The sequence below is a fragment of the Nyctereutes procyonoides genome, unplaced genomic scaffold (assembly GCF_905146905.1).
Source record: "Nyctereutes procyonoides isolate TBG_1078 unplaced genomic scaffold, NYPRO_anot_genome, whole genome shotgun sequence".
Lineage (NCBI taxonomy): Eukaryota > Metazoa > Chordata > Mammalia > Carnivora > Canidae > Nyctereutes > Nyctereutes procyonoides.
The window spans coordinates 39,195,581-39,220,528 of NW_026575135.1; the positions used below are offsets into that span (position 1 = coordinate 39,195,581).

Sequence of the window (24,948 nt, forward strand, 5' to 3'; positions counted from 1 at the left end):
TTTTAAGGTGAGAGGGAGAGAGATAAAATTTGGTCATGTTAATGAAAACTTAGTAGAGGTTCCCTAGGAGGAAATGCATTATAGTATAGTGGAGGGATTGGCAATTTGACCTTCCACCTGTTTTTATTAATAAAGTTTTGCTGAAACGCAGCTACTCTGATTTGTTCCCATATTGTCTGCAGTTGTTTTTAGGCTACAACAACAGAGTTGAGTAGTTGTGACAGGGACATATGGCCCAGAAAACCCTGAAATATTAACTCTCTATATTGAGTTTGCCAACCGTGGTAATAGAATGATCTTGGCTTTGTAAACCGACACCTCTAGGATCAAAGCCTGGCTTTTGTTGTTATACGTATAATCTTTGACACCATGTTTAAGCATTCTGGATTGCAGTGTTCTCTTTTGGAAAATGTGAATAATAAGAGATTAAATGAGATAACACATGTAAAAGTATCGGATATAGAATAGACATTCATTTGAGTTTTTTTAAACATTTTTTTGAGAGAGAGAACACGCACACACGTGTGCAAGTGGTGAGGAGGGGTAGTGGGGGAGGGAGAGAAGCAGACTTCCCACTGAATGAATGTGGAGCCTGACATTATGACCTGAGCCAAAACCAAGAGTGGGATGCCCAACTGAATGAGCCACCCAGGAGTCCCTGGCCTATTAATTTTTATGAAAATTTTACAGATTATTGGATGGTATTGCTGGGAGACTGGTGACAGACTGAAGAAATTTCAGTACTCAAGACAAACTGATTTCCATCTCCAAATGAAAGATAGAAACTTTGGGAAAATTCTGCCAATTACAGGAAGGATCACTCTTTTTTGTTTGTTTGTTTTTTGGGTTTTTAAAAAATATTTTATTTATTCATGAGAGACACACAGAAAGAGGCAGGGATAGGCAGAAGGAGAAGCAGGCTTTCCACAAGGAACCCGATGTGGGACTCGACCCTGGACCCCGGGATCACGCACTGAGCCAAAGGCAGATGCTCAACCCCTGAGCCACTCAGGTGTCCCTGTTTTTGTTTTTGTTTTTTTTTTAACAGGAAAACTGATTATAGGTGATGGTATTTGAATCCTCAGAAATATATGTATTTATAAATATATATTTTATTAAGTATATATTTCATGCATACTGAATGTTGACAAAATGCCCTCAGAATAGTAAACAAACGTTTACTATTAAGAGATTAAAGATGTGGGATACCTGGGTGACTCAGCAGTTAAGCATCTGCCTTTGGCTCAGGGCATGATCCTGGAGTTCCAGGATTGAGTCCTGCATTGGGTTTCCTTCATGGAGCCTGCTTCTCCCTCTGCCTATGTCTTTGCCTCTCTCTCTCTGTGTCTCTCATTAATAAGTAAATAAAATCTAAAAAAAAAAAAAGGTTAAAAATGTAGGAGAAAAAGTGGATATAAAGTGGTTTTGCATGGTATTAGATAAAGGTATGTTTTCATTCTCTGCATGTGGCTGTCCCATTTTCCCAACACTATTTACTGAGGAGACTATCCTTTTTCCATTTTTCTTGATTCCTTGTCAAAATTAATTGATCATATATGCATGGGTTTATTTCTGGGCTCTCTATTTTGTTCCATTGATGTATGTGTCTGTTTTTATATCACTATCATACTGTTTTGATTACTAAAGCTTTTTAATATAGTTTGAAAGCAAAAACTCTGATGCCTCCAGCTTTGTCTTTCTCAAGGTTGATTATTCAGGTTTTTTTTTTTGTTACTCTATACAAATTTTAGGATTGCTCCGTTTCTGTGAGGAAAATGCCATTGGAATTTTGGTAGGGATTGCATTGAAATCTGCAGCTTGCTTGGGTAGTATGGACATTTTAAGCATGTTTCATTCTTACAAACCATGAGCATCGAATAGCTTTCTATTTAATAGTGTTTTCTTCAATTCTTTCATCAGTGGCATAGTTGTCACTGTATAGATCTTTCCCTTCAATAGTTAAATTTATTCTAAGGTATTTTTTTATGCAATTATAAACAGGTTTTGGTGGAGTCTTTAGGTTTTCTGTATATATCATGTTATCTGCAAAGAAAGATAGTTTTACTTTTTTTCTATTTTGGATGCCTTTTATTTTTTTTCTTGCCTTATTGCTCTGACATGCAGTACTAAGTTGAATAAAAGTGGTGAAAGTGGGCATCTTTGTCTTACTCCTGATCTTACAGGAAAAGCTTTCTGCTTTTTTATTACGGAGTATGATTCCTCTGGGCTTGTCATATATGGAATTTATTTTGAGATATGTTCCTTCTATGCCTAATTTTAAGACTTTTTATTATTATTATTATTTTTTTATTTATGATAGTCACACACACACAGAGAGAGAGAGGCAGAGACACAGGCAGAGGGACAAGCAGGCTCCATGCACTGGGAGCCCAACGTGGGATTCGATCCCGGGTCTCCAGGATCGCGCCCTGGGCCAAAGGCAGGCGCCAAACCACTGCGCCACCCAGGGATCCCAAGACTTTTTTTTTTAAATTGTGAATGGATGTTGAATTTTATAGATTGCTTTTTCTGCATTTATTGAGATGATCATGATTTCTTTTTTTCCTCTCCCCCCATTCTAATGTATCAACGTGTATCACGTTGATTGTTTTGCAGATGTCAAACCATTTTATATCCCTGGAATAAATCCTACTTTATCATGGTGTATGATTTTTTAAATGTATTGTTGAATTCAGTTTGCAAATATTTTGTGGAGGATTTTTGCATTTATGTTCATTAGGGATTTTATCCTGTGATTTTCCTTTCTTCTAATGTCTGATTTTGGTATCAGATTAATGCAGATCTTGTAAAATGATTTTGAAATAAGGGTTGGTATTAATTCTTTGAGTGAAGCTCTCTTGTTCTGGACTTTCTTTGTTGGGTGGTTTTTTATTACTGATTCAATTTCCTTCTTAGTAATTGGTCTGTTCAGACTTTCTATTTCTTTATGATTCAGTTCTGATAGGTTGTATGTCTTTAGGAATTTATTCATTTTCTTCTAGGTTGTCCCATTCGTTGCTATACAATTTTCTTATAGTAGTGTCATATGATCCTTTTGTTTGTGTGGTGTCAGTTGTAATGTCTCCTCTCTCGTTTCTGATTTTCCTTGTCTTCTTTTTTTTTTAGTGAGTCTAGCTAAAGTTTTGTCTGTTTTGTTTATCTTCTCAAAGAATCCCCTTTAAGTTTCCTTGATATTTTCTATTGTCTTTTTAGTCCCTATTTCATTTATTTTTTTCTCTTATCTTTGTTATTTCTTTCCTTCTACTAACTTTTGGCTTGGTTGATTCTTTTTTTTTTTTTTTCTAGTTCCTTACCGTATAAAGATAAGTGGTTTGAGACCTTTCTTTTTTCCTAAAGTAGGCATTTGTTGCTATGAACTTCTCTCAGAACCACTTTTGCTGCATCTCCTAAGTTGTAGTGTGTTCAGTTTCCATTTGCCTCAAGATATTTTTTTATTTGTTTTGACTTCTTCTCTGAACAAGAAGTTGGTTGTTCAGTAGAGATTGTTTCAGCTCCATGTATTTGTGAATTTTCCTTTTTTTTTTTCTTATAACTGATTTCTAGTCTCATACCATTGTGGTTGGAAAAGATGCTTGATATGATTTCAGTCATCTTAAATTTATTAAGACTTGTTTTGTGGCCTAAACATATGATCTGTCCTAGAGAGTGTTCTGTGTATGCTTGAGAAGAGTGTGCATTCTGCTACTGTTGGATTGGATGATCTAATGTGTACAGTTTAAGTCCAATGTTTCCATGTTAATTTTCTTCTGGATGATCTATCCATTGTTGAAACTCAAGTATTGAAGCCCCTGCCATTATTGTATTGTTCTTTGTTTCTCCCTTCAGGTCTGTTAATATTTGTGTTATGTTGTGTTTAAGTGGCTCTATATTGGGTGCATAAATATTTACAAATATTATGTCCTTTTGTTGGATTAATCCCTTTATCATTATGTCGATCTTCCTTGTCTCTTATTTACAGTCTTTGACTTAAATCTATTTTGTCCGTAAGGCACCTGGGTTGCTCAGTGGTTGAGCATCTGCCTTTGGCTCAGGTTGTGATCCCAGGTCCCTGAGATTGAGTCCCGCATCAGGCTTCCCACAGGGAGCCTGCTTATCCCTCTGCCTCTCATGTTTCTGTCTCTCATGAATAAATACATAAAAATCTTATTTAAAAAAGTCTATGTTGTCTGATATAAAAGTATATCTGCTTTCTTTTGGTTACCATTTACATGAAATATCATTTTCCATCTCTTTATTTGCAGTTTATGTCTCCTTAAAGCCAAAGTGAATCCCTTGTAGGCACTGTATTGTTGAGGATTTTTTTCTGTAATCCATTCAGCCATTCTTGTCTTTTGATTGGAGAATTTAGTCCAGTTTACATTTAAGGTAATTATTAATTACCTCTCTTCCTTTGTGATTTAATGATTTTCTACAGTTGTGATGTATATTGTTGAGTAGGAATTGCTCATCTAGTTTCTAGATTTCTTTCAAAGAGAATCTCTCCATGAGTAGCAGTAGATTCAGTGTGTCTGTGAAAAGAGTTGAATTCAGGAGCTTTGTATATCACCACTTTGGACTGGACACCTTTATGGGGGTGATAAGGGGGCAGTCTTTGTACTTAGCAGTTGTTCTGTGATGTGCTTCATTGTTTCTTTGCATTTTTCCTGTTTGAGAGAGTTTATGTAATTTCTTGAATCTCTGGCTTGATGACATTCTTAAGTTACAAACATTTATTTCTTTGCCTATACTATACCATTACTTCAAATACTGCTTTTGCCCAACTTTTCTTTTGCATTTCTGATACTCTGATTTTATGTACATGAGAGCTCACTGCACTGCACACCTTTCAGTCTTTTCTGTGTTTTTTTTTTTTTTTCCCCTCTGCTTCAGAGCACATGTTTTCTACTGACCTTTATTCTGGTTTATTTTGATCAGCTCTTCTGATCTGTCTAATCTACCGGTCAAACCCTTCTACTGAGTTATTAATTCAGTTATATTTTTCACTTTCAAAATTTTCATTGAAACCTTTTTCATAGATCATTTCTTTAGTGAAATTCTCAATTTGTCATCTATAGTTTTGAACATTTTAAAGTTATTTTAATGTCTATGTCTGACATTTCAGTTTTGAGATCTACTTATGGGTCTGTTTCTGTTGAATTTTTTTTTCTGTCTCCCTTAGTTTCCAGATATTTGGTCCTTTCTTCTGACAGATCTGATAAGTTTTGTGGGATACCAGGCATTTGACAAACTGTAGAAGAGCTGGCTGATTTTTTTTTTCTATATGATTTTTTTTTTCTTCTATATGATTTACTCCTTTTTTTGGATTGGCAATAAAGAGAAGGCTCATCTTGATCCAACCAAAGGTTTGTATGATGAATATTTCTAAGGCTGAGTAACAGAACATTGGTCTTAATATAGCAGTTCTTTTGAAGATGACATTTATTACATTTATTGAAGTTTTGTAAAGATTTATGATTACTCGGTTTTGTCTTTGTGAAGGACTACTTTCAGTTTTCCTTCTCTCTTATGAAGTAACCCTTCATTTTCTCAGCTGAAAAATTTTGGTGTTTACTATGGATCATGCCTTTTCCTTGTTCTTTCCCCAACTCTGTAAGGTTACAGACAGCTCTGAGCCTCTGCTTCTGATTAACCTTTCATACTGCTTATGAATTGGCAAGTACCTTAAGGTAAGAAGCAGTAGGACTCACCTTAGTGCATTTCTAGACTCTCAGATCTTGGGCCTTTAAGCCTTGACTACTTTGGCTACTTCCCAGTGTCTTCAGTCAGCTGTTTATTAATTAATTGGATTTTATGTGGCTTTTAGTAGTGTTCTTATTGAGATTAGTCTCAAAAAATGGTTTCCCTCACAGGTGTTGTTGGCAGTAGCATTTCATTTAAAAATTTCTTCCCACGTGACTCGTTTTCCTTTTTAAAGATTTATTTATTTATTTATTAGAGAAAGAGAGACAGTGCATTTGTGTGTGCATGCACAAAAGCTGGGAAAGAGCAGAGGGAGAGACTGTCCAAGCAGATTCCTGCTGAGCGCAGGGCTGCATGTGGCGCTAAGTCTTAGGAGCTATGAAATCAGGACCTGAGCCAAAACCAAGAGTCAGATGCCTAACCGACTGAGCCACCCAGGTGCTCAAGTGATTCTAATCTGTGTTGCCTAACTGTGCATCTCCAAGAGACAACACTCATGTCCTAGTCTAAGTAAAAGGTGTCCTGTGGAGTTGTGCAGAACAGTGCTGCTCTGGCTATAGGGTTTAAGAACTGTTATAGGAAATGAGGCTTGGGAAGGACTTTTAATATAGGTAAGAGATTAACAAGATGAGATGAAGGAAGTCATTGTTGGCAAAAGAACAACTAAAGGTTAGAGGCAATAATTGAAATAATTGATTTTAAGGTCAAATACATTCTAAAATACTAATATACTGTATAGCAAATATTTCTTTTTTTATAGCAAATATTTCTAAGGTGAAATAATAGAACCTTGTTTTTACCATAGCAATTCTTTTAATGACACTTTATTTTTTTTCTTGTAACAAGGTAGAAAAAAACCCCAGGAATTTCAGTACAAAAGTCCCCATTATTACCATTGACATTTTAAAAAGGTAACATTTTGTAGTGGAATAGTTTCCAAACAGCTCTGCTCATCAATTTTTTTTTCTAGGTTTTTGCCTGTTTCTTTTTTATTTTTCTCTAAAACAACCAAACAAAACTATATCCATCTCTTCACTCTGTGTGGAAAGCTGGCCAGATAGTGTCAGCATGTTAATTCACATTGTTACCTTTTCAATTATTTGAGATATGGAATAAACATCCCCAGATATCCCTAATTATCTTTGGAGATTAATGTATTAATGATTACTATGCATCTTTCTTGTGGAGATATTAGCACAATTAAGGGATGCCATGGATTTGACCCTGTATTCTCCTGTAAGTCAAAGGAAGTAAAAGCTTAGTCTGTGTTCTTTTTTATACCCTTTCAAGTTGGTAGATGGCAGCATAGTATTTTTTGTAGCCAAGTTTTAAAGCCAAGTACTAGTTTTCTGGTTGGGAAAAGAAAGTGTTAACAGCTCTTCCCTAGGTTTTTGTTTCTTTTGTTTATTTGTTTGTTTTTAAGGTAAGAGTGTTTATTCATTAAACAAAAGAAGAAATGGATTGCCATTTAAACTTTGTTGTAATGGCACTCAACCTGTATTCAGTAGAAAACTGGTACATTTTGGTTAAGCTCAAGGAAGAGAGAGAGTTGGGAGAGAAAGCAAGCTGTTTTGCAAATTCTGGGAAGTGAAGGGCTTAAGACCCTGATTCTTCCATTCCTCTTCTCTTAGCTTCCTCTTGTCAGGAAATTCTTTCTGTGCTGGGTTGTTTTAACTGCTTTGCAGTTGCCCAGGTGTTTTTTTTAGAGTAACTTAATACTTTTTAAATTTCTTCTCTTCCTTTACTTTTAAAATATCCACCTATCATGAACTTTCAAGGATTTATATGTTTTTACTATGTAAAGCTTTGAGGAAATATTTCAAATATCCTTTAATGAGGGAAGGAGGTATAGGAGATAAGGAATTTATTCATCAGGAATCAATTCCCCAAATAAGGATATATTTTAAGGCTGTAATTATTGATATATATTCTAAGTTTTATACTAATGAAAGCCTACAACCCTAAAATAAGTATTACTGTCTTCTTTGTAGACAGTCACTAAAATAATCTCAAAATTCTCCGTATTAAAACAAAAATACGTAAATGGAAAAACTGCAGAAACTTAAATAATAGGTATCTTTCTATATAGATAAGGATGACTTAAGCATTTTTTGTTAGAATTACAGAATCCAAGATCAATAAAAATCATAAGCTTTGAGATATTTGGATAAGTTTTTCAAATGTTAGATGTTAAATTAGTTTGAGCATCATTTGTATTTATCATGCCAATATAATGCTAAATTTTATTTTTTAAAACCCCTCTTGAGACTAATGTCTTACTTTAAGTAGTTAATTGGGATGAAGTCATTTTAAAGATTTCAAGACATGTAGATTGGCAATGATTTGGCATTTTAAATGAATAAAATGAATGAATATTAAAGAAACTGAATTTTCTTTGACCAAGGTCCATATTTGACTATTTCCCACATAGTTATTTTAAATATTTAAAAGTAAGTGCCTAGTCATTTGGTATATTATTAAATTATAATAATGTATTTCACTTTGTTGTATGCTAGCTTACCAAAAGCAATATTAGAAAATTATAGCTTTAGGGATCCCTGGGTGGCACAGCGGTTTGGCGCCTGCCTTTGGCCCAGGGCGCGATCCTGGAGATCCGGGATCGAATCCCACGTCGGGCTCCCGGTGCATGGAGCCTGCTTCTCCCTCTGCCTGTGTCTCTGCCTCTCTCTCTCTCTCTCTGTGACTATCATAAATAAATAAATTTAAAAAATTTAAAAAAAATACATTTAGAAAATTATAGCTTTATAATTAAATATGGAGGAAGGTATCATTTTACTTAGAATGCTTTTAGAAATTTATTATTCATGGATAATGAATATATCATTAGTCATATTTTTCATAAATTTTACGTTTGGTTATTTTTTTTTTAAGATTTTATTTATTTATTCATGAGAGACACACAGAGAGAGGCAGACACACAGGCAGAGTGAGAAGCAGGCTCCATGCAGGAAGCCCGATGTGGGACTCGATCCCGGGTCTCCAGGATCACACCCCGGGCTGAAGGTGTCGCTAAACCACTGAGCCACCCGGGCTGCCCTACGTTTGGTTATTTTGGATCTGTAAGCATTTGATTAGTGGAAAATGTCAAGTCATTTAAAGTATCTCTGAGAGGATAAGTATTATGGTTCTATTGTACAGAGAAGGTGACTAAGAATTGGAGAATTCCAAAAATAGTCTAGTCCAAGAGTTATCACTTGGCAGAGGTATGATTTTGGGCCATTTCTATCCATCTCTAAATCAGTGTTCTTTCCATAGTACCAAGATACTATTGCACTTTTTGTATTTTTCCCTAATGGTTTTTTTTTTAACAATATTATGATAACATTGTTAATTTTTAAAAAGTACAGATTTAAAAAACGCTGAAGCATCACAAAAGTCTATTCTTCAAAGAAAGCTCATCAAGTATCCTGATTGGTGAATTCATACTTTGCTGTTTTCACTTTTTACTGAGGCAATGCATTTGTAGTAACTTATCTAATATAAAGACTGTCAAAATAGACCTTGTAAAGGCATTATAATGGCTTAAATATTTTTAAAAAATATGTACCTGCTGTCAATCTCATAGGCAACACTGTCTAGGTGAGAAAATCTGAGGTGGTTTTCTTTTTGAAATAAATAATTTATAGCTGTTAGTGTAGAGATTTTGTAGCTAATCATTTGTGTCATAGCACATTAGTTCTAAAGTATCATCTTTTAAACTGTTTTTAGATGAAGTAGATTCAGATAATTTGTAATTGATTCTTTCATACCTATTTTTTTGTGAAGGCCCAAAACTAATATATTCACTGCATTTAAGGCTATGGGAAGAGTGACAGGAGGGGGATATCAGGGAGAGAATCACAAAAGGTACATGCCACCAACATTCAGAAGAGGAAGATAAATCATGTGTAGCAATTTGACCAGTCCTTGGCTAGGAAGATACATTATTATTATTCCAGTGAGCCCGTATCTAATACTGTTGCTAAGGATTTGATGTCAGATACAACAGTGCCACAGATTAGATGTGTAGCTTTTTGGCTAACCAGAAGATGGGATTGCAGGTAGCTTTGAATGTTGGTAAATCTCCTTATAATTTATTTTATTCTGTCTATATAATCAATTTTAATGTATCCTGAGTACTTCTATTATTTGTTGCTATTTAAGAAGTATTTTAGACTTAGTCAATAACTTTGTTTTTTGGTATCTGTAAAGTCATTCATTGATTTATCTTGATCACTTTAGAACAGATAAAATCACTGAAATATGCATTTAACTTTTTTGGATTTGGGGGAAAATAGTTGAGACTAGACAAGAATAGTGTGGAATTAAGAAAAAATGAAATGAAAATTCTTTTTAATGCTAATATGGTCATTTGGCATTTTTGTGCCTGCATCCTGAAGTGGTAGTAGAGATATCATCCCTTGGTAATTTTTTTTTTTTTTGCTTGAAAGTAATAGTGTCAGATACATAATTAGTTTATATTAATAGGGAAAAAACAGTTTAAGAATACCCTATTATTGGGGTGCCTGAGTGGTTCAATTGGTTAAGTGTCCAGACTCTTGATTTCAGCTCAGGTCTCCATCTCAGGGTTGAGAGTTTAAAAAAAAAAAAAAAAAAATAAGAATACCGTTATTCTAACAGTTGTCAGTTGTGTGTGTCAATATATCTCTTTGCTTTTAGTGATACATAGAACATGAAAACCTTATAATAAATCTTGACCTTGCCCTGCATACCAGGTCTATTGAGTATATATTCAGCAAATTTGTTTATATAGCTATTTGTGAATATTATAGCATTTAATATAAATGATTTAGCAGTTTTTATTTCTCTCTGAGAATGGTTCAGTCACTTTGAGTTTAAATGGTTATAGCCTGGCAGCAATTTCATTGTCTCATCTTTTTTTTTTTTGAGTATTTATGTCTTTGAGAGAGAGAATGTGTGGGGTTGGGGAGAAGCAGAGGGAGAGAGAGAGAGAGAATATCAATCAGGCTTCATGCGTGGGGCTCAATCCCATGAACCCCAGATCAGGATCTGAGCTGAAATCAAGAGTCGGACACTTAACCAACTGAGCCAACCAGGCACTCATCTTGCTCATCTTTGACCAAACATCATAAGTTAAATTGTGTATATGTAGCAAGAACATATGGTGTCTTTTTTTTTTAATTGAATTGCTCCAGTTTTTCTAGATTTTTTTTACTATTAAGATATGAGAAGGCAGACAAAATGGGTTTTCTAAATATTTTACCCTCAGCCATGAAACTGGCAGTGAGGTACCAGTATAGTTTGCTCTCTGAGAAAGCTGCAGTTATATCTGTATCAAAATTTAATGTGTAATCCTGAACACTCGATGGCCATTAAATGTGAATAATGATTTTGTTTAGATTTGAGTTTCCGTTAGGATTTAACAAAACTGAAAGAGTGCATTTTACTTGGGGGCTGGATGTCAGAGAGGGTGCAGAATGCTCCTATAACTTCTTTGGAATATTATGCTAAAACTTAAGCTATGGCTTATTCTAAGAAGTGCTGATAACATTAGAGATAAAATAGGATTATATCTTATGCAGTTATATCTAATTGCCACATGAATCTAACTTCAGCATGTAAAGTTGGTTATGAAGCCATTTTGAAAATTCAAAGTTGTATGTTTTACATATCTCAGTTATGACATAAGCTATTTTCATTTTTGAAAAATAGGGAAAACCAAATCCCTTCCAGCAGTGCAGTGGTGGGGGAGAGGGCTGGGGAAGAGGGAGGTTTTGTCCCCAAGAGTACATTGGTAATGTCAGGAGACATTTTTGGTTGTCACAGATCTTGGGAGTGCTTCAGGCATCTAGTGGGTAGGGGCCAGAGTTGCTGCTAAATATCCTACAAGGCATAGGATAGTCCCCCCAACAGAGAGTAATTCAGCCCAAAGCATCAACCATGCTAAAGTTGAGAAACTTTTTAGTAAGGGGAAAGATCACATATACCTAAAATCTTGTTAATTTTTGGGTTAGTCTCCTAGAAACACAGAAAACTACTTAAAATAATAGCTTATAAATAGAAATTGCTTTCTACTGATGCTATAAAAACTTACCATTTTATAGTAATATAAAATTTTATTTGTAAAACAAGTTTATTTTTAAAACTTATGAAAAATACTCATTTAGTCATTTAACAAATATTTGTTGAGTGTCTACTGTGTGCATTGGTCGCTGATCTAGGCTCTGAGGGCGCAGCAGTGAATAAAACCAAGTTCTTGCATTAAGGAGCTTATATTCTAATTGGAGGAGACAGGCAATAAACACATATATGACAGGCAAAGGAGTATTATTAAGTATGATTATAGTTGGGTAAGGGATAGAGGTTAATGATTGATAATGTAGTTGGAGAAGGCCTTACTAAAAGTGTCAACAGTGATACTTGAGCAGAGACCTGGAACTCAAGCAAGTCACTGATATTGGGAGAAAGAGCATTCCAGGGAGAGGAAAGAACCAAAGCCCAGTCCTCCTGAGGCGGGAGCACACTTGATATTTTCAAGAAATGGTAAGAAGGCCAGCCTACCTTGAGTAGAGCAAGTTGGGGAGAAAGTAGGAGGAGCTGAATTGAGAGTAGTGGTAGATGGAATTGGAGGTTGGAGATGTCTTTTTTAGGATGTTTGGTGGTCGGGACTTTGGAAACTATTGGAGGGGTCTTGAGCAGAGTTACACAAACTCATTTACATTTTAGGAAGAAAACTGATGGGAAGGATATGAAGAGTAAATTGGAGGAGGATAAGGATGGCAGCAGTAAGACTAGTTGTGAGACTACTAAAATGTCCAAACATGAAACGATTATGGGAGTGGTGGAAGTGTTGAGAAGTGGTCCATTATAGTTTAAAGAGCTAAAAGACTTGGTGATGATTTCGATGTGGGGTATGAGATCAAATATGACAAGTCGAAAAAAAATATGACAAGTCGAAGATGATCTCATGGCCTGAACAACTGGAGGAAAAAATATATCACTAAGGTGGAGAAGCCTGGAGGAAGAGTTGATTTTAGGAAGAAGTTAAAGACTTTGGTTTGATGAATTTACTATGAGATACCTGGATATTGAATATATCTAAGAAGAGATGTTAACTAGACAGATACAGGAATGTGGATTTCAGTGGAGTGGTGTGTACTATAAATTTATGAGCTTTCAGCATAAAGATGGTATTTAGAGTCATGGAATCTGATAGATTTTCTAGGAAGTGTATAGTCTTTTTGTCTTCGAGAGAAGAAAAGAGGTTTAAAGACCAAGCCCAGGGCAGTCTTAACTTTTAGAAGGCAGAAAGAGGAGGAGGAATCAGAAAGGTGACTAAGAAGGAGCAGCTAGTGAACCAGAAGGTGAAAGTGAGGGTCAAGAAAGTTGATGTGTCCTCAGGAGAGGTTATAGCAGTGTACGGTGGAGTGTAAACAAGCAGGGAGTCAAGTGAAAGTATTGGGGGAAGGTAGTAATAGTGAAATGGTATTTGGGTCGACAGATTGGAGGTGCCACGGATGTTGAGAATTTGTTAGCCTAAGATTTGTTCTTTTTGTTACATTGATAGAGTTCGTTTTCATTGCAATGAATATTGCTATAAATATTCATGGTACATTTGACCCTTGAATAGTGCAGGGGTTAGGGGAGCTCACCCCTGTGTAGTTGGAAATTCATGTGTAACTTTGACTCTCCCAAAACTTCGCTAATAGTCTACTATTGGCTGGCAGCCTTACCAATAACTTAAACAGTTGGTTAACACATATTTAAATACCTGTTATATACTGTATTCTTACAATGAAGTAAGCTAGAGAAAAAAATGTTATTAATAAGAGCATTAGGAAAAGAAAGTACATGTTTAATACAGTAAAAAAAATCTGGATATAAGTAGACTGTGGTGGTCAAGCTGGTGGTATTCAGAGGTCAACTGTGTTTCATTTAATATAAGACAATTTATCCAATCTACTGACGGACATTTGAATTGTTTCAGTTTGGGGCTGTTATAGTTAATGTTGCCAGAAAGCATCATTGTTCATGTCTCTTGCTGTATACGTGCATGAGTTTCACTGGGACTTAAAGCTAGAAGTTATAGTGTTCAAAGTATATATCTGTGTTCCTTTACATACTGTTCACAGTTTTCCAAAGTGGTCCTACAAATTTAAATCCTCCACTAGTAGAGGATATAGGTTCAGAGGATATACTTTACAAAGTTAGCCATTTTGCTGGAGATGAGCAGTACTTGACTTTGTTCTCATTTGCATTTCTCCAATGACTAATGGTATTGAACCCCTTTTCATATGTTTACTGACCAAATGAATAGCCTATTTCATATAGTGTGCCTATGTTAAGTATTTTGCCTATTTGGTGGTTAGAGAGGGGTTGACTTTTTTTTTTTTTTTGTAATTGTAGAGTGTTTTAGATTTGAGCTCTTTTTTGAGTACGTGTGTTGTAAATATCTTTTCTCTAGCTTACCTTTTCAGTGTTGATGATATTTTTTGATGAACAGAAGTTTTTGATTTTCATGTACTCCAACTTATCAATCTTTTCCTTTTCAGTTAGTGCTTTTTAGGTTCAACATAAGAAATCTTTTTCTGTCCCCAGATCATCAATATAATTCTCCCATATTGTCTTCCAAGTATTATATTTTTTACATTTCCACCTGGAATTGATTTTTATGTTTCTCATGAGGTATGAGTCAGGGTTTCATTTTTTTCATAGGTGGATAGCCAATTGATTTAGCACCATTTATTAAAAAGATAATTCTTTCCACTTTGCCCTGCAGTGCCATCTTTGTCATAAAACAAGTAGTGTATGTGTGTATCTGTTTCTGGTTCTTTGCTAGTCCATTGGTCTGTTTGTCTATCCTTGTGGTTGTACCATGCTGTCATAACCATAGTTAGATAACAAATCTTGTTATCCGGTGGAGACTTTTTTTTTTTTTTTTTCATTATTTTTTGCTCCTTCGGGAGCCTTTTTAGACATTTTCTCCGCTTCCTTCAATGAAATTAAATACTAAGTAATAGAATTTTGTCAGGTAGGATTAATTTGTGTTTGGGCACAAAACTGTTGAAATGGGTGATTCTCCCCCCACCACCTCCCCCCGAAGAACAAATTTTCTCCCTCTTAGGAGCCATATAACCTGTATTGAGAATGCATGTAGTAAACCAACCCTCTCACTTTTTTCTTTTTATGTAGGAGTGATATGATATTCGCTGTGGTTTTTCTGTTTGTTTCAATGAAATTTAGAAACAGCTTACTTAGTAATTTGTACAAATTGAAACAAAGTAAAAGTAAAAAAAAACCAAAACCAAAAAACCCTCTGCCACCAGTATACTATGCGCTCTCCTGGTTGGGGATTTTTATTGGGATTGTATTAATTTTATAATCAGTTTGGATAGTTGATATCTTTAACAGTACTGAGTTTCCTGATCATAAGCATAGTATAGCTCCAAGAAGAAAACTGCTTCAGGAAGAAATTGGAAACAGGAGTTCTATCACCCTAAGTGAGTAGTTAAAACTTTTGCAAAGAATATTCACAGATTTACCAGTAAGGTCTAGTCTAATCAAATATGAAAGGAAACAAGAAATCTAGTCTTATAAAACTCTTTTAAAAGAAAAAGAGGGAACTCTCCCCATATATGTACATATGTGTAGTATATGTTGAATACATTTTATCAAAGATAAAAGCAAATTATAGCCTAGACTGATTATGAACATAAACAACTTCTACACAAAATAGTAGCAAACTGAATATATATATTATATATACATAACCAGCTTGATCAGATTGAGTGTATCTTAGAAATGGAAGGTAGTTTTTCTATTACAAAATCAGTATTTTTATCACATTAACAGATTAGAATTAAAATCATGTATTCAGACAACCCTTTAGACAAATTAATAGCAAAACTTTTTTTTTAAATTTTTTTTTTTTTTTTATGATAGTCACAGAGAGAGAAAGAGAGAGAGGCAGAGACATAGGCAGAGGGAGAAGCAGGCTCCATCCACCGGGAGCCCGACGTGGGATTCGATCCCGGGTCTCCAGGATCGCTCCCTGGGCCAAAGGCAGGCGCCGAACCGCTGTGCCACCCAGGGATCCCCAATAGCAAAACTTTTTAAATAGAATCAAGAAACAGGAAGTTCCTGAATTAAATATGGTCAAAAAAGTACAAGATGTCTGGGGGGAAGATATGAAGCTGAATGGAGAGAGAGAGAGAGAGAGAGTCTTGATTATGTATTATAATTTGAAAAACTAATTTTAAAATTCTGATGGAAATACAGATTATCTAGAATGAGACATTCTTGAAAAAGAACAAGAGGGGTGACATGGTTCATTAGGTATGGAGATTTAGTAGAAAGACATAGTAACTAAAGTGTAAGTCACTGGTATAAGGATAAACAAATTCAGACCCCTATGTTTCAGTGTACAAAAAGAATAAACATCAATTTCAGGTGGATTAGTGACCTAAATATGAAAGGCAAAACTATAAAGCTTTTAAAGACTTTGAATGGCCCAGGGCGCGATCCTGGAGACCCGGGATCGAATCCCACATCGGGCTCCCGGTGCATGGAGCCTGCTTCTCCCTCTGCCTGTGTCTCTGCCTCTCTCTCTCTCTCTCTGTGACTATCATAAATAAAAAAAAAATTAAAAAAAAATTAAAAAAAAAATTAAAGGCTTTGAATGATAATAGATGAATAAATCATTATTACCTCAGGCTTCTTTTTTTTTTTTAAGATTTTATTTATTTATTCATGAGAGAGAGAGAGAGAGAAAGGCGGAGACACAGGCAGAGGGAGAAGCAGGCTCCATGCAGGGAACTTGACATGGGACTCATCCTGGATCTCCAGGATCACGCCCTAGGCTGAAGGTGGCGCTAAACCGCTGAGCCACCCAGGCTGCCCCTAAAGCATTGAAGGAAAAGATTGATAAATTGGTTTACATTAAATTGAAGCACTTGGAGTTATCAAAATATGCCATAAAGAAAGTGAAAAGGTAGATTCAGAGTAGAAGAAGGTATTTGCAATATACAAGTAAAACATGGTAGTATCCAAATGGTATGAAGAATGAATTAGTAATCTTTGCCTTCAGGGTAGAGGTGAGGGAGAGAATATGATAGCAAAGGAATGTATAGATGAAAGCTCTGTGTGGTTTCAGATGTTCTCATTCTTGAGCGAGTGGTGCTATTTTTCCCTAAAATGAACTTACATCCTATGCGGTTTCTGGATATAAAGACATTTCTTTTTTTTTTTTTAAGATTATTTATTTATTTATTTATTTATTTATTTATTTATTTATTTATTTATTTATGAGAGAGAGAGAGAGAGAGAGAGAGAGAGAGAGGGGCAGAGACACAGGCAGAGGAAGAAACAGGCTCCATGCCGGGAGCCTGACGTGGGACTCGATCCTGGGACTCCAGGATTGCGCCCTGGGCCAAAGGCAGGCACTAAACCGCTGAGCCACCCAGGGATCCCCATAAAGACATTTCTTAACAAAAAAAAAAAAAATGGGAAAATGAAAACGATAAAGATATATCTTTATTATAGCAGTTTGCTAGGGCTTCCATAACAAATTATTAGAGACTGGAAGGCTTAAACAACAAATTCATTTTCTCAAAGTTTTGGAGGCTGGAAGTTGAAGAGCAGGAAGTCAGCAGGTTGGGTTTCTTTGGATGCCTCTGTCCTTGGCTTGCAGATGGACCACCTTGTCGCTGTGTCCTCACATGAGGACATCTGTGCTTGAGCATCCCTGGTGTCTGTGTTTTTTTAATTTACTCTTACAGGGCTACCAGTCAGATTGAGTTAGTGCCCACCCTAAAGGACTTGTTTTAAACCCTTCACCTCTTTAAAGGCTCTGTCTCCAAATGTGATCACATTCTAGGGTCCTAGGAATTAAGTTTTTAACATCTGGATTTTGGGGGAGACACATTCAGCCACAACACTGATTATGTAGTAAAGATCTTGAATAGTAAACGGGTTCTTGTGATTTGGATAAAGTTTCCCAGGCCAATTTTTAGATCCCAGAATTGCTTCATGAAAAAAAATTAAAGCAAGGATGTTGTGCTCTGAAGAACTGTGCTAAATGACCAAGATAATGTGCTAAAAAAGGAATTTCTCAAGGTATTTTACTGTCTTATACAAATACTCTTAAATATAAGTATGAAACCAAGTGAATAAATGTAATATTAGAATTAGATCTTTTAGTCTCATCATCCCCAAGATTTATAAATCCTAGTTGACAAAATTTTTTAAAAAGCTTTTCATTGGGAGAAGAGAAGATGCTTTTTATTTGGTCAAATATGGTATTTTTATTACACTCCACTCTACTATAACACCATATGTGCATTTCTGAAATTCACCCTTCTATGCAAAATTATGCAGTGAAAACCACAGGGCTTATGGGAAGATGGAGGCACAACACTCAGAAACTTTGTCAGTGACTCTCAAAAGGATCAGAAGACTCTCAAAAGGATCAGAACCTAATAAAATCAACAGCTTGGTTTCACACGTTAAATAGTTAAGAAATGCATACATAATACTATACTGGACTTGACATTTTACCTTAAAAGAGACCTGCCATATAGTTGTGGAAGTGGGCATCAGACAGGTTGCAGTAAGTGACTTACTCGGAGGCAATGGAAGGAGAGCCATCTGAAATCTGAGGGAAAATTGTAATAGCAGTTGTGGCAGAGTGTGATTCATAATACAGACAATGAATTATGGTAGCCAGTAGGTGTTCAGATGTGTGCACGTGTTATGTGTAATCCCATGTACCTTCGTTTAGCAGTGTGTGGTTTTCCAAAATCATGTAGGGTTTCTTGCAGTTAAAAATCACACATAAGTAAATGGAATTCTTGCTACGCTCAAGCTGTTGTTTCACATACTGACCATGTTGGAACACATTCGTGTTTTCAAGCAGCATTATAGCAGAATTTACTGCACTTAATTTCTTATACATGGCTCCATTTTTTTATTTTAGCATGTTTTGTAAGGACTCTGCATTAGGCTCTTTTCACTGAGCTTTTGAACTGACTGCCAGAATTTGACTGCTAAACAGCATCATGAGTGTCTTGGTGAATTTTAAGTTTTTCTAGACTAACGAATTGAGTGGTTTGGGTGTAGACTCAGATTTCTGCTTGAGTCTGGTGGGTGGTCACTGTGATACACAGAAAGGCATCAGTTCTTTTGTTTCAAGCAAACTCATTATGTTCAGTGACCTCCCTATTTTTGATGTTGCCAGGAAGATATCTTTAAGCCTTAACCTGAATTAGTGTTTAAAAAGCATGTGGGTGGTTATATTTTGGGGGTCCTTCCCATTCATTTGTTGCTTCTGTTCACTGTGGAAGTATTATTCCAGAGCTTAGCAGCAGTAGGTTTCCAGAACTCTCTCTCACTCTTCTGGTCTCTCTGCTTGGTAACAGAGGAAATGAAATGCTTCTTGTTTTTGTTTTTACACCACTTTCTTGGGTTCACTTTCAAGAGACTCGTTTTTATGCCTTGAGCCAGGAAATCAGCTTTCCCTCAGCATTTACATTTCTCCTCCTTGCTTGGTGTTTCTTCAGTCCTCTGCATGCATCCCCGTTAGAGAGCATATATCATGTTGTTTTGAGTTTCAAAAAATTGGGTTCTCTCTTGAAATAAACTGCAGCTTTTTCAGGGCATAGATCATATCTTTCTCATTCTTACTTTTCTGTTACATAGCACAGTGCTTGGTGGTGATGGTTGAGTAGATGGATAGTTGAATGGGTGAAGAAGGCTTAAAGAGAGCTGGTCCACACGATCCTATCATTTATGTTTCCCCCTCATTTTGACTAAGTGACGTATCTCTAGGTGTCTTGATCACTTGATCCTTAATACTCTGAGTCAGGCTTGTACATTCAAACTCTCTAGAAGTATAATAATAAAATTTCCTTTTGTGTAACCAAAGATTGTGCACTGTATGTTTTCTTTTTGTTTTTTTTTTTTGTTTTGTTTTGTTTTTCTGGAAACAGTAAATAAGCTTGGCTAATTTGGAACTTTAGGATTGAGGCTTTTTGGTACAAGAGTAGTAAAAATCCTATTTTTTGGCTTGCTACTATGAATTAAAAACACTTATTTTTGAAATTTTCTAATATTTATGTATTAAGTGGAATAAACTTAAAAGGGGGAGAGTATTTTTTTAAGATAAGGGAGCAATGTTAATGGGTTAATTCTTGACTGTTTTGAAATTTTAAGTAACTTCTCAATTTGTTTTAAGTCTTTTTTCTCTCTTCTTATAGGACCTCTTTGTTGTTAGGCATGAATTGGCCATAATGAGACTAGCTGCCTTTATGGGCATCACTATGTTAGTTGGAATAACTGGACTTTTTTATACTCAGCTAATTGGCATCATCACAGTAAGTATGTTTTTTTTAATGTAATGTATTTATGAACATATTCCCTAATTATGAACTTAATTCTAAGAAGTGACAAAAAGTTTATAAATTAAAGGAGAAAGTTATCCATAGCTATTTATATATTTTCATTTTCATATGCCTGTGTAATTTTAAAGTAGTTACAATAGGTGTATAGAGTATATATACAATTATACAATTTTGTATCCTGCTTTTAAAAATTAGCATATTTTTATATGACTACAGACTCCATGTTTATAGTTTTTAATAGTTGAATATACTCTGTTTAGTGACTCGACTGTATTTTAATTAACACTTTTCCTGTTGATCAGCATCTAATGTGTAATATTTTTTCTATATTACAAATTACACTACTTTGAACATCTCGTTTTCCTCTTTAAACTATTTAAGATAAATTCCAAAAAGTGGAGTTGCTGGTAGAAACGTTTTATTAGTAATTAGGTCTTATTTATTTTTTGCATATATTTATTAGTCAAATGGGATTTATCAAACAGAGAAGTTCAAAAAGTGAGAAAAATTATATTGAGTAATGATTTAAAAGTTTGGTAATACACTGCATTGTAGAAGATGTAGGTTAAGGTTTTCTTATACATTGTTGATAGAGGATAAATTAGCATAACCTTTTGGAAAGGTGAATTGTCAGTGTGTATCAAACATTAAAATGCACAGTCCTTTTGATCAATCTCTACACATTTACTTTGCAGAAACTATTGACATATGTATAAATATGTATGTAAGAAATGATCTCCATTGTTATGTTATGTATAGCAAATGTATATTAAACTTAAGTGTTTACCAGAATATGTTCAGTGAAAACAATGTATAGTAAGAAAAAAAATGTATCAAAACTTTCTATAAAGTAACAGTAATCAAAAAAGCATGGTACTGGCAAAAGGTACACACACATATATATAAAAGACACAGAATTGAAACTCTAGAAGTATTTGTATATAAATATGGTCAACTGATTTTCAACAGGAGCGCCCAAACTATTCAATGGGGTAAAGAAAAGTCTTTAATAAATGCTGCTGGGATAACTAAATGTACACATGCAAAAGAATAAAGTTGACCCTTACCTCAAACCATAATACATAAATTAACTCAAAATGGATTATAGACCTACATGTAGGATCTAAGATTATAGAACTCCTAGAAGAAAACATAGTAGTAAATTTTGGAATAGGAAATAGTGTTTCAGATATGACTCCCAAAGTGCAAACAACCAAGAAAAAAATATAGTTAAATAAAAGTGTAGACTTTTGTGCTTCAAAGGACACTATCCAGAACGTGAAAAGGTGGCTCATGGAATGGGAGAAAATATTTGTAAATCATGTATGTGATAAGGGGCTTTTTATATCTAGGATAGAGAACTCCTGTAACTCAATAATAAAAGGACAGCTTAATTAAATCATGGTCAAAGAATCTGAATGGACATTTGTTCAAAGTGGTTATATCCATGGACAAAAAAATACATGAAAAGATGCTCTATAACACTGGTCATAAGAGAAATGAAAATCAAAACCATGATGAGGTACCACTTCACACACACTATGATGGCTGTATGAAAAAAAGATAATAGCAAAAGTTGGTAAGGATGTAGAGGAATCAGAATCCTCACACACTGTTAGGGGGCATGTTAAACAGTGCTGACAGCAGTTTGGCAGTTCTTTAAAAAGTTAAACACAGAATCATCATTTCATTCAGCAGTTCCACTCGTAGGTGTCTACTCCAGAGAAATGAAACGTGTGTTCACATGGAAAAATTTGTACATGAACATTTATAGCAATGTTGTTCATACGTAATAGCCCCAAACTGAGAGTAATCCAGATATGTTAGCTGATGAATGGATATACAAAATGTGGACTATCCATACGATGGACATTATTCTGCCCTAAAAAGAAGTGAAGTCCTGATGCATGCTACCACATGGATGAACCTTGAAAACATTATGCTAAGTGAAAGAGACCAGTCATAAGAAGTCTTGCCTTTGTGTAATTCCATCTATATGAAATGTCGAGAATAGGCAAGTCTGTAGAGACAGAAAGGAGATTAATGGTTAACTAGGAGTGGAGAGCTAGGGGGACTGGAGGTGATGGCTAAAGGGTATTGGGTTTCTTGTATGAGGTGCTGAACATATTTGGTAATGGTTGAATGACTGTGAACATACTAAAAAAAACATCAAAATGTGCACTTTAAATGTGTGAATTGTATAGTATATCAATTATGACAATATAGCTCTTAACAAAGTGACTATTTCTCTCATAAGTTAGGTGTTAATTTTACTCATTTTATTTTCATTCATTTTGCATATAATTTGTCAGTGTCCTATTTTCTTAATGTGTTCTTTCCTCTTATTGATCAGTAAGAAATGTTAATAACAATGTTAACTTTCAGAAAAAAAGAAATATGCAGGAAATAGCTGTGTGTCTCTCTCTGTCCTTCTATCTGTATTCAGACTACCCCTGGAAAGGCACATTAGATATAGGTAGTGGTAACCAGCCTCTGAATAGAACAGAAAGAATAGTCAGAAATGGAGGGAAAACATATTTCCTGTATAACCTGTGTTTGCATACTTTATAAGGTACTCATAACCTTTGCTCCCTAGGTTTTATAGGAAAAATACTAAACACACAGGAAATTTTGAAGAATTTTGCATGTGGGTGGGTGAATATCCAGCCACAATGGACATAGTAGAATAATTATCTCATGTCAAACTATCAGTCTATATTATCTTTTGATATACATATCAAAATAAATTGCATCAAATTGTTCACCATGCAAATCATTAACTAGAGCTTGATGCTTGTTTACATTTTTTTCCTTTGAGGCAAAATTTCCTACAGTGAAGAGCATACATTTAAGTATTCCTATTGGGTGTTCCTATTGGATGAGCAGTGCACCCCAAAACTTTTCATAACAGAATATTACCATCACCTCAGAAAGTTTCCTCATGCCTCATGGCAATAAATCTGCCTCCTCCGCAGAGGCACTACTGATCTGATTTTTCCCCACCATAGATTAGTACTGGTTGTAGAATTTCATGTGTGTCATTTATGTAAGTTTTTCACTCAATATAATCTTTTTTGATCTGTGTTGTTGCATGTATTGATGATTATTTATCATTGCTGAGTAGTATTGCACTGTATGACTGTGCCACAATTATTTACTTTGTTGATAGAAGGCTGGCTCGATTCCAGCTTGGACAATTGTGAATAAACCTACTATGAACATTTTTGTTCTGGTCTTTTTGTATTAACATGTTTTCATTTTCTTGGGGCAATATCTAGGACAAGAATTGCTTTGTCACTTAAGAAAAGTTTATCTTTTATTTCATAAGCAACTGCCAGATCTTTTTCCCAAGAGACCGTACCATTTGTACTCTCACCAACAATGATTGAGAATTCTAGTTGCTCCACATTCTTGTCAACATTTGTTGTTGTCAGCCTTTAATTGCAACTCCTGAGGTTGGTTTTTTTAGCATCTTGTTTTAGTTTCTGTTTCCCTGATGACTCGTGATACTGAACACTTCTTCATGTGCTTATTCGCTGTTCATCGATTGTATAATGTCTGTTTAAATTACTTTTATTGTTAATCAGCTTGAAATATTTTTTAATATCATGATTTCTCGAATGATGATGAATAACATGGTTTTAATAACAGTAGTGAAGATGAAAGTAGGTCTTTGCCTCTTTTCTCTACTCTTATACTAATTCATAATTGTTTTTATAGTCTGTCTTTAAGTTATGTCAGAATTGTTAGATTATACTCACATTTTTTTGAATTTTCACTTTTGCAGTTGCCAAGATCATTGGTAGAGGTTTATATCCTCTGAAATGATAATTCTCAGATTTTTTTTCTGTTTCAAATGATGAATGGCTGGAAATGGACATTTGGAATGTTGCTGCTAAGAGTGCAAGTTACTTATAAGGGTCATTGGGTTTATAGCTGGGGGCAACAGTTTCCTTCTTACCCAGCAGTCCCAGAAGCTTCAGAGAAGGAAGTTGGGCAGCAAAGTCTTCAAAAATCTTTCAAGAATCTCCACTCTAAAATTTTAGTGTTCACTTTTGAATTGGCCATAAAGTTATTTTTTGAATTTGTTGCTTTTTAAAGGATGAAGAATATCAGATTACTTATTGAATTTGTTGGTTTTTAAAGGATATATGATATCAGATTTTATTCTGACTCTCTTCTGTATTACCAACATGTTAATATTTTCCAAATTGCATGATTTTTTCTTTTGCTATAATACTGAACAGCACTTCATTGTCTTAAGATGGGGAGTTTGGGTTCTGATGTTGTGCTATTTCTAAAACTAAGTAGAAACCACATTTGTTATATAATGCTTTCTCCAAAAGTTTCATTTCTTTCTGTGTACATATAGTGCCCTCTCAGAATACTCTACTAAACAGTTCTGATATCTGTAGAAACTATACATTTGTGAAACATTCAAAAAAAGAATGCAAAAAAAAAGATTGCATTGTTAAGATATATATTTGTTAGTCCAGTGTTTACCCACTCTACCTCCTATTGAATCTAAGTACTTTGGACATTTACAGTAAATTTCAATTCCATTTTCTGGGCTTTCATAGTGAGCTTCTAGCATCATTCTTTTGGGATTAAAAACAAAATTTCTTTTATGGTTTCCAGAATGTACTCCTCCTCACATTGATTTAAGGCTCTTTAGGGTTTAATTATTTAAAGTTGTTAAACCTCACTATTAATTTTAAATCTAATGAACTATTAGTATTTAAATAAAAGAATTTAATATTTTAATTAAAATTAAAAATACAGAGATTTTGCTTTTTTAAAATACAGTATGCTTGCTGTTTCATTTTATGAAAAAATTAGTACTACCCACAGGAAATTTCACACCTGGGAG

The 24,948-nt window shown here is 34.8% G+C and overlaps 1 protein-coding gene across 2 annotated transcripts in view; it reads left to right on the top strand.

Moving 5' to 3' along the window:
• Positions 1–24,948, top strand: part of ZDHHC21 (zinc finger DHHC-type palmitoyltransferase 21) — a 63,483-nt gene that overhangs the window by 27,166 nt on the left and 11,369 nt on the right. For both annotated transcript variants that reach the window (XM_055301939.1, XM_055301937.1), the window contains one exon: positions 19,935–20,051. In XM_055301939.1, the coding sequence (XP_055157914.1) occupies positions 19,935–20,051 (117 nt within the window). The remainder of the gene's footprint in view (positions 1–19,934; positions 20,052–24,948) is intronic.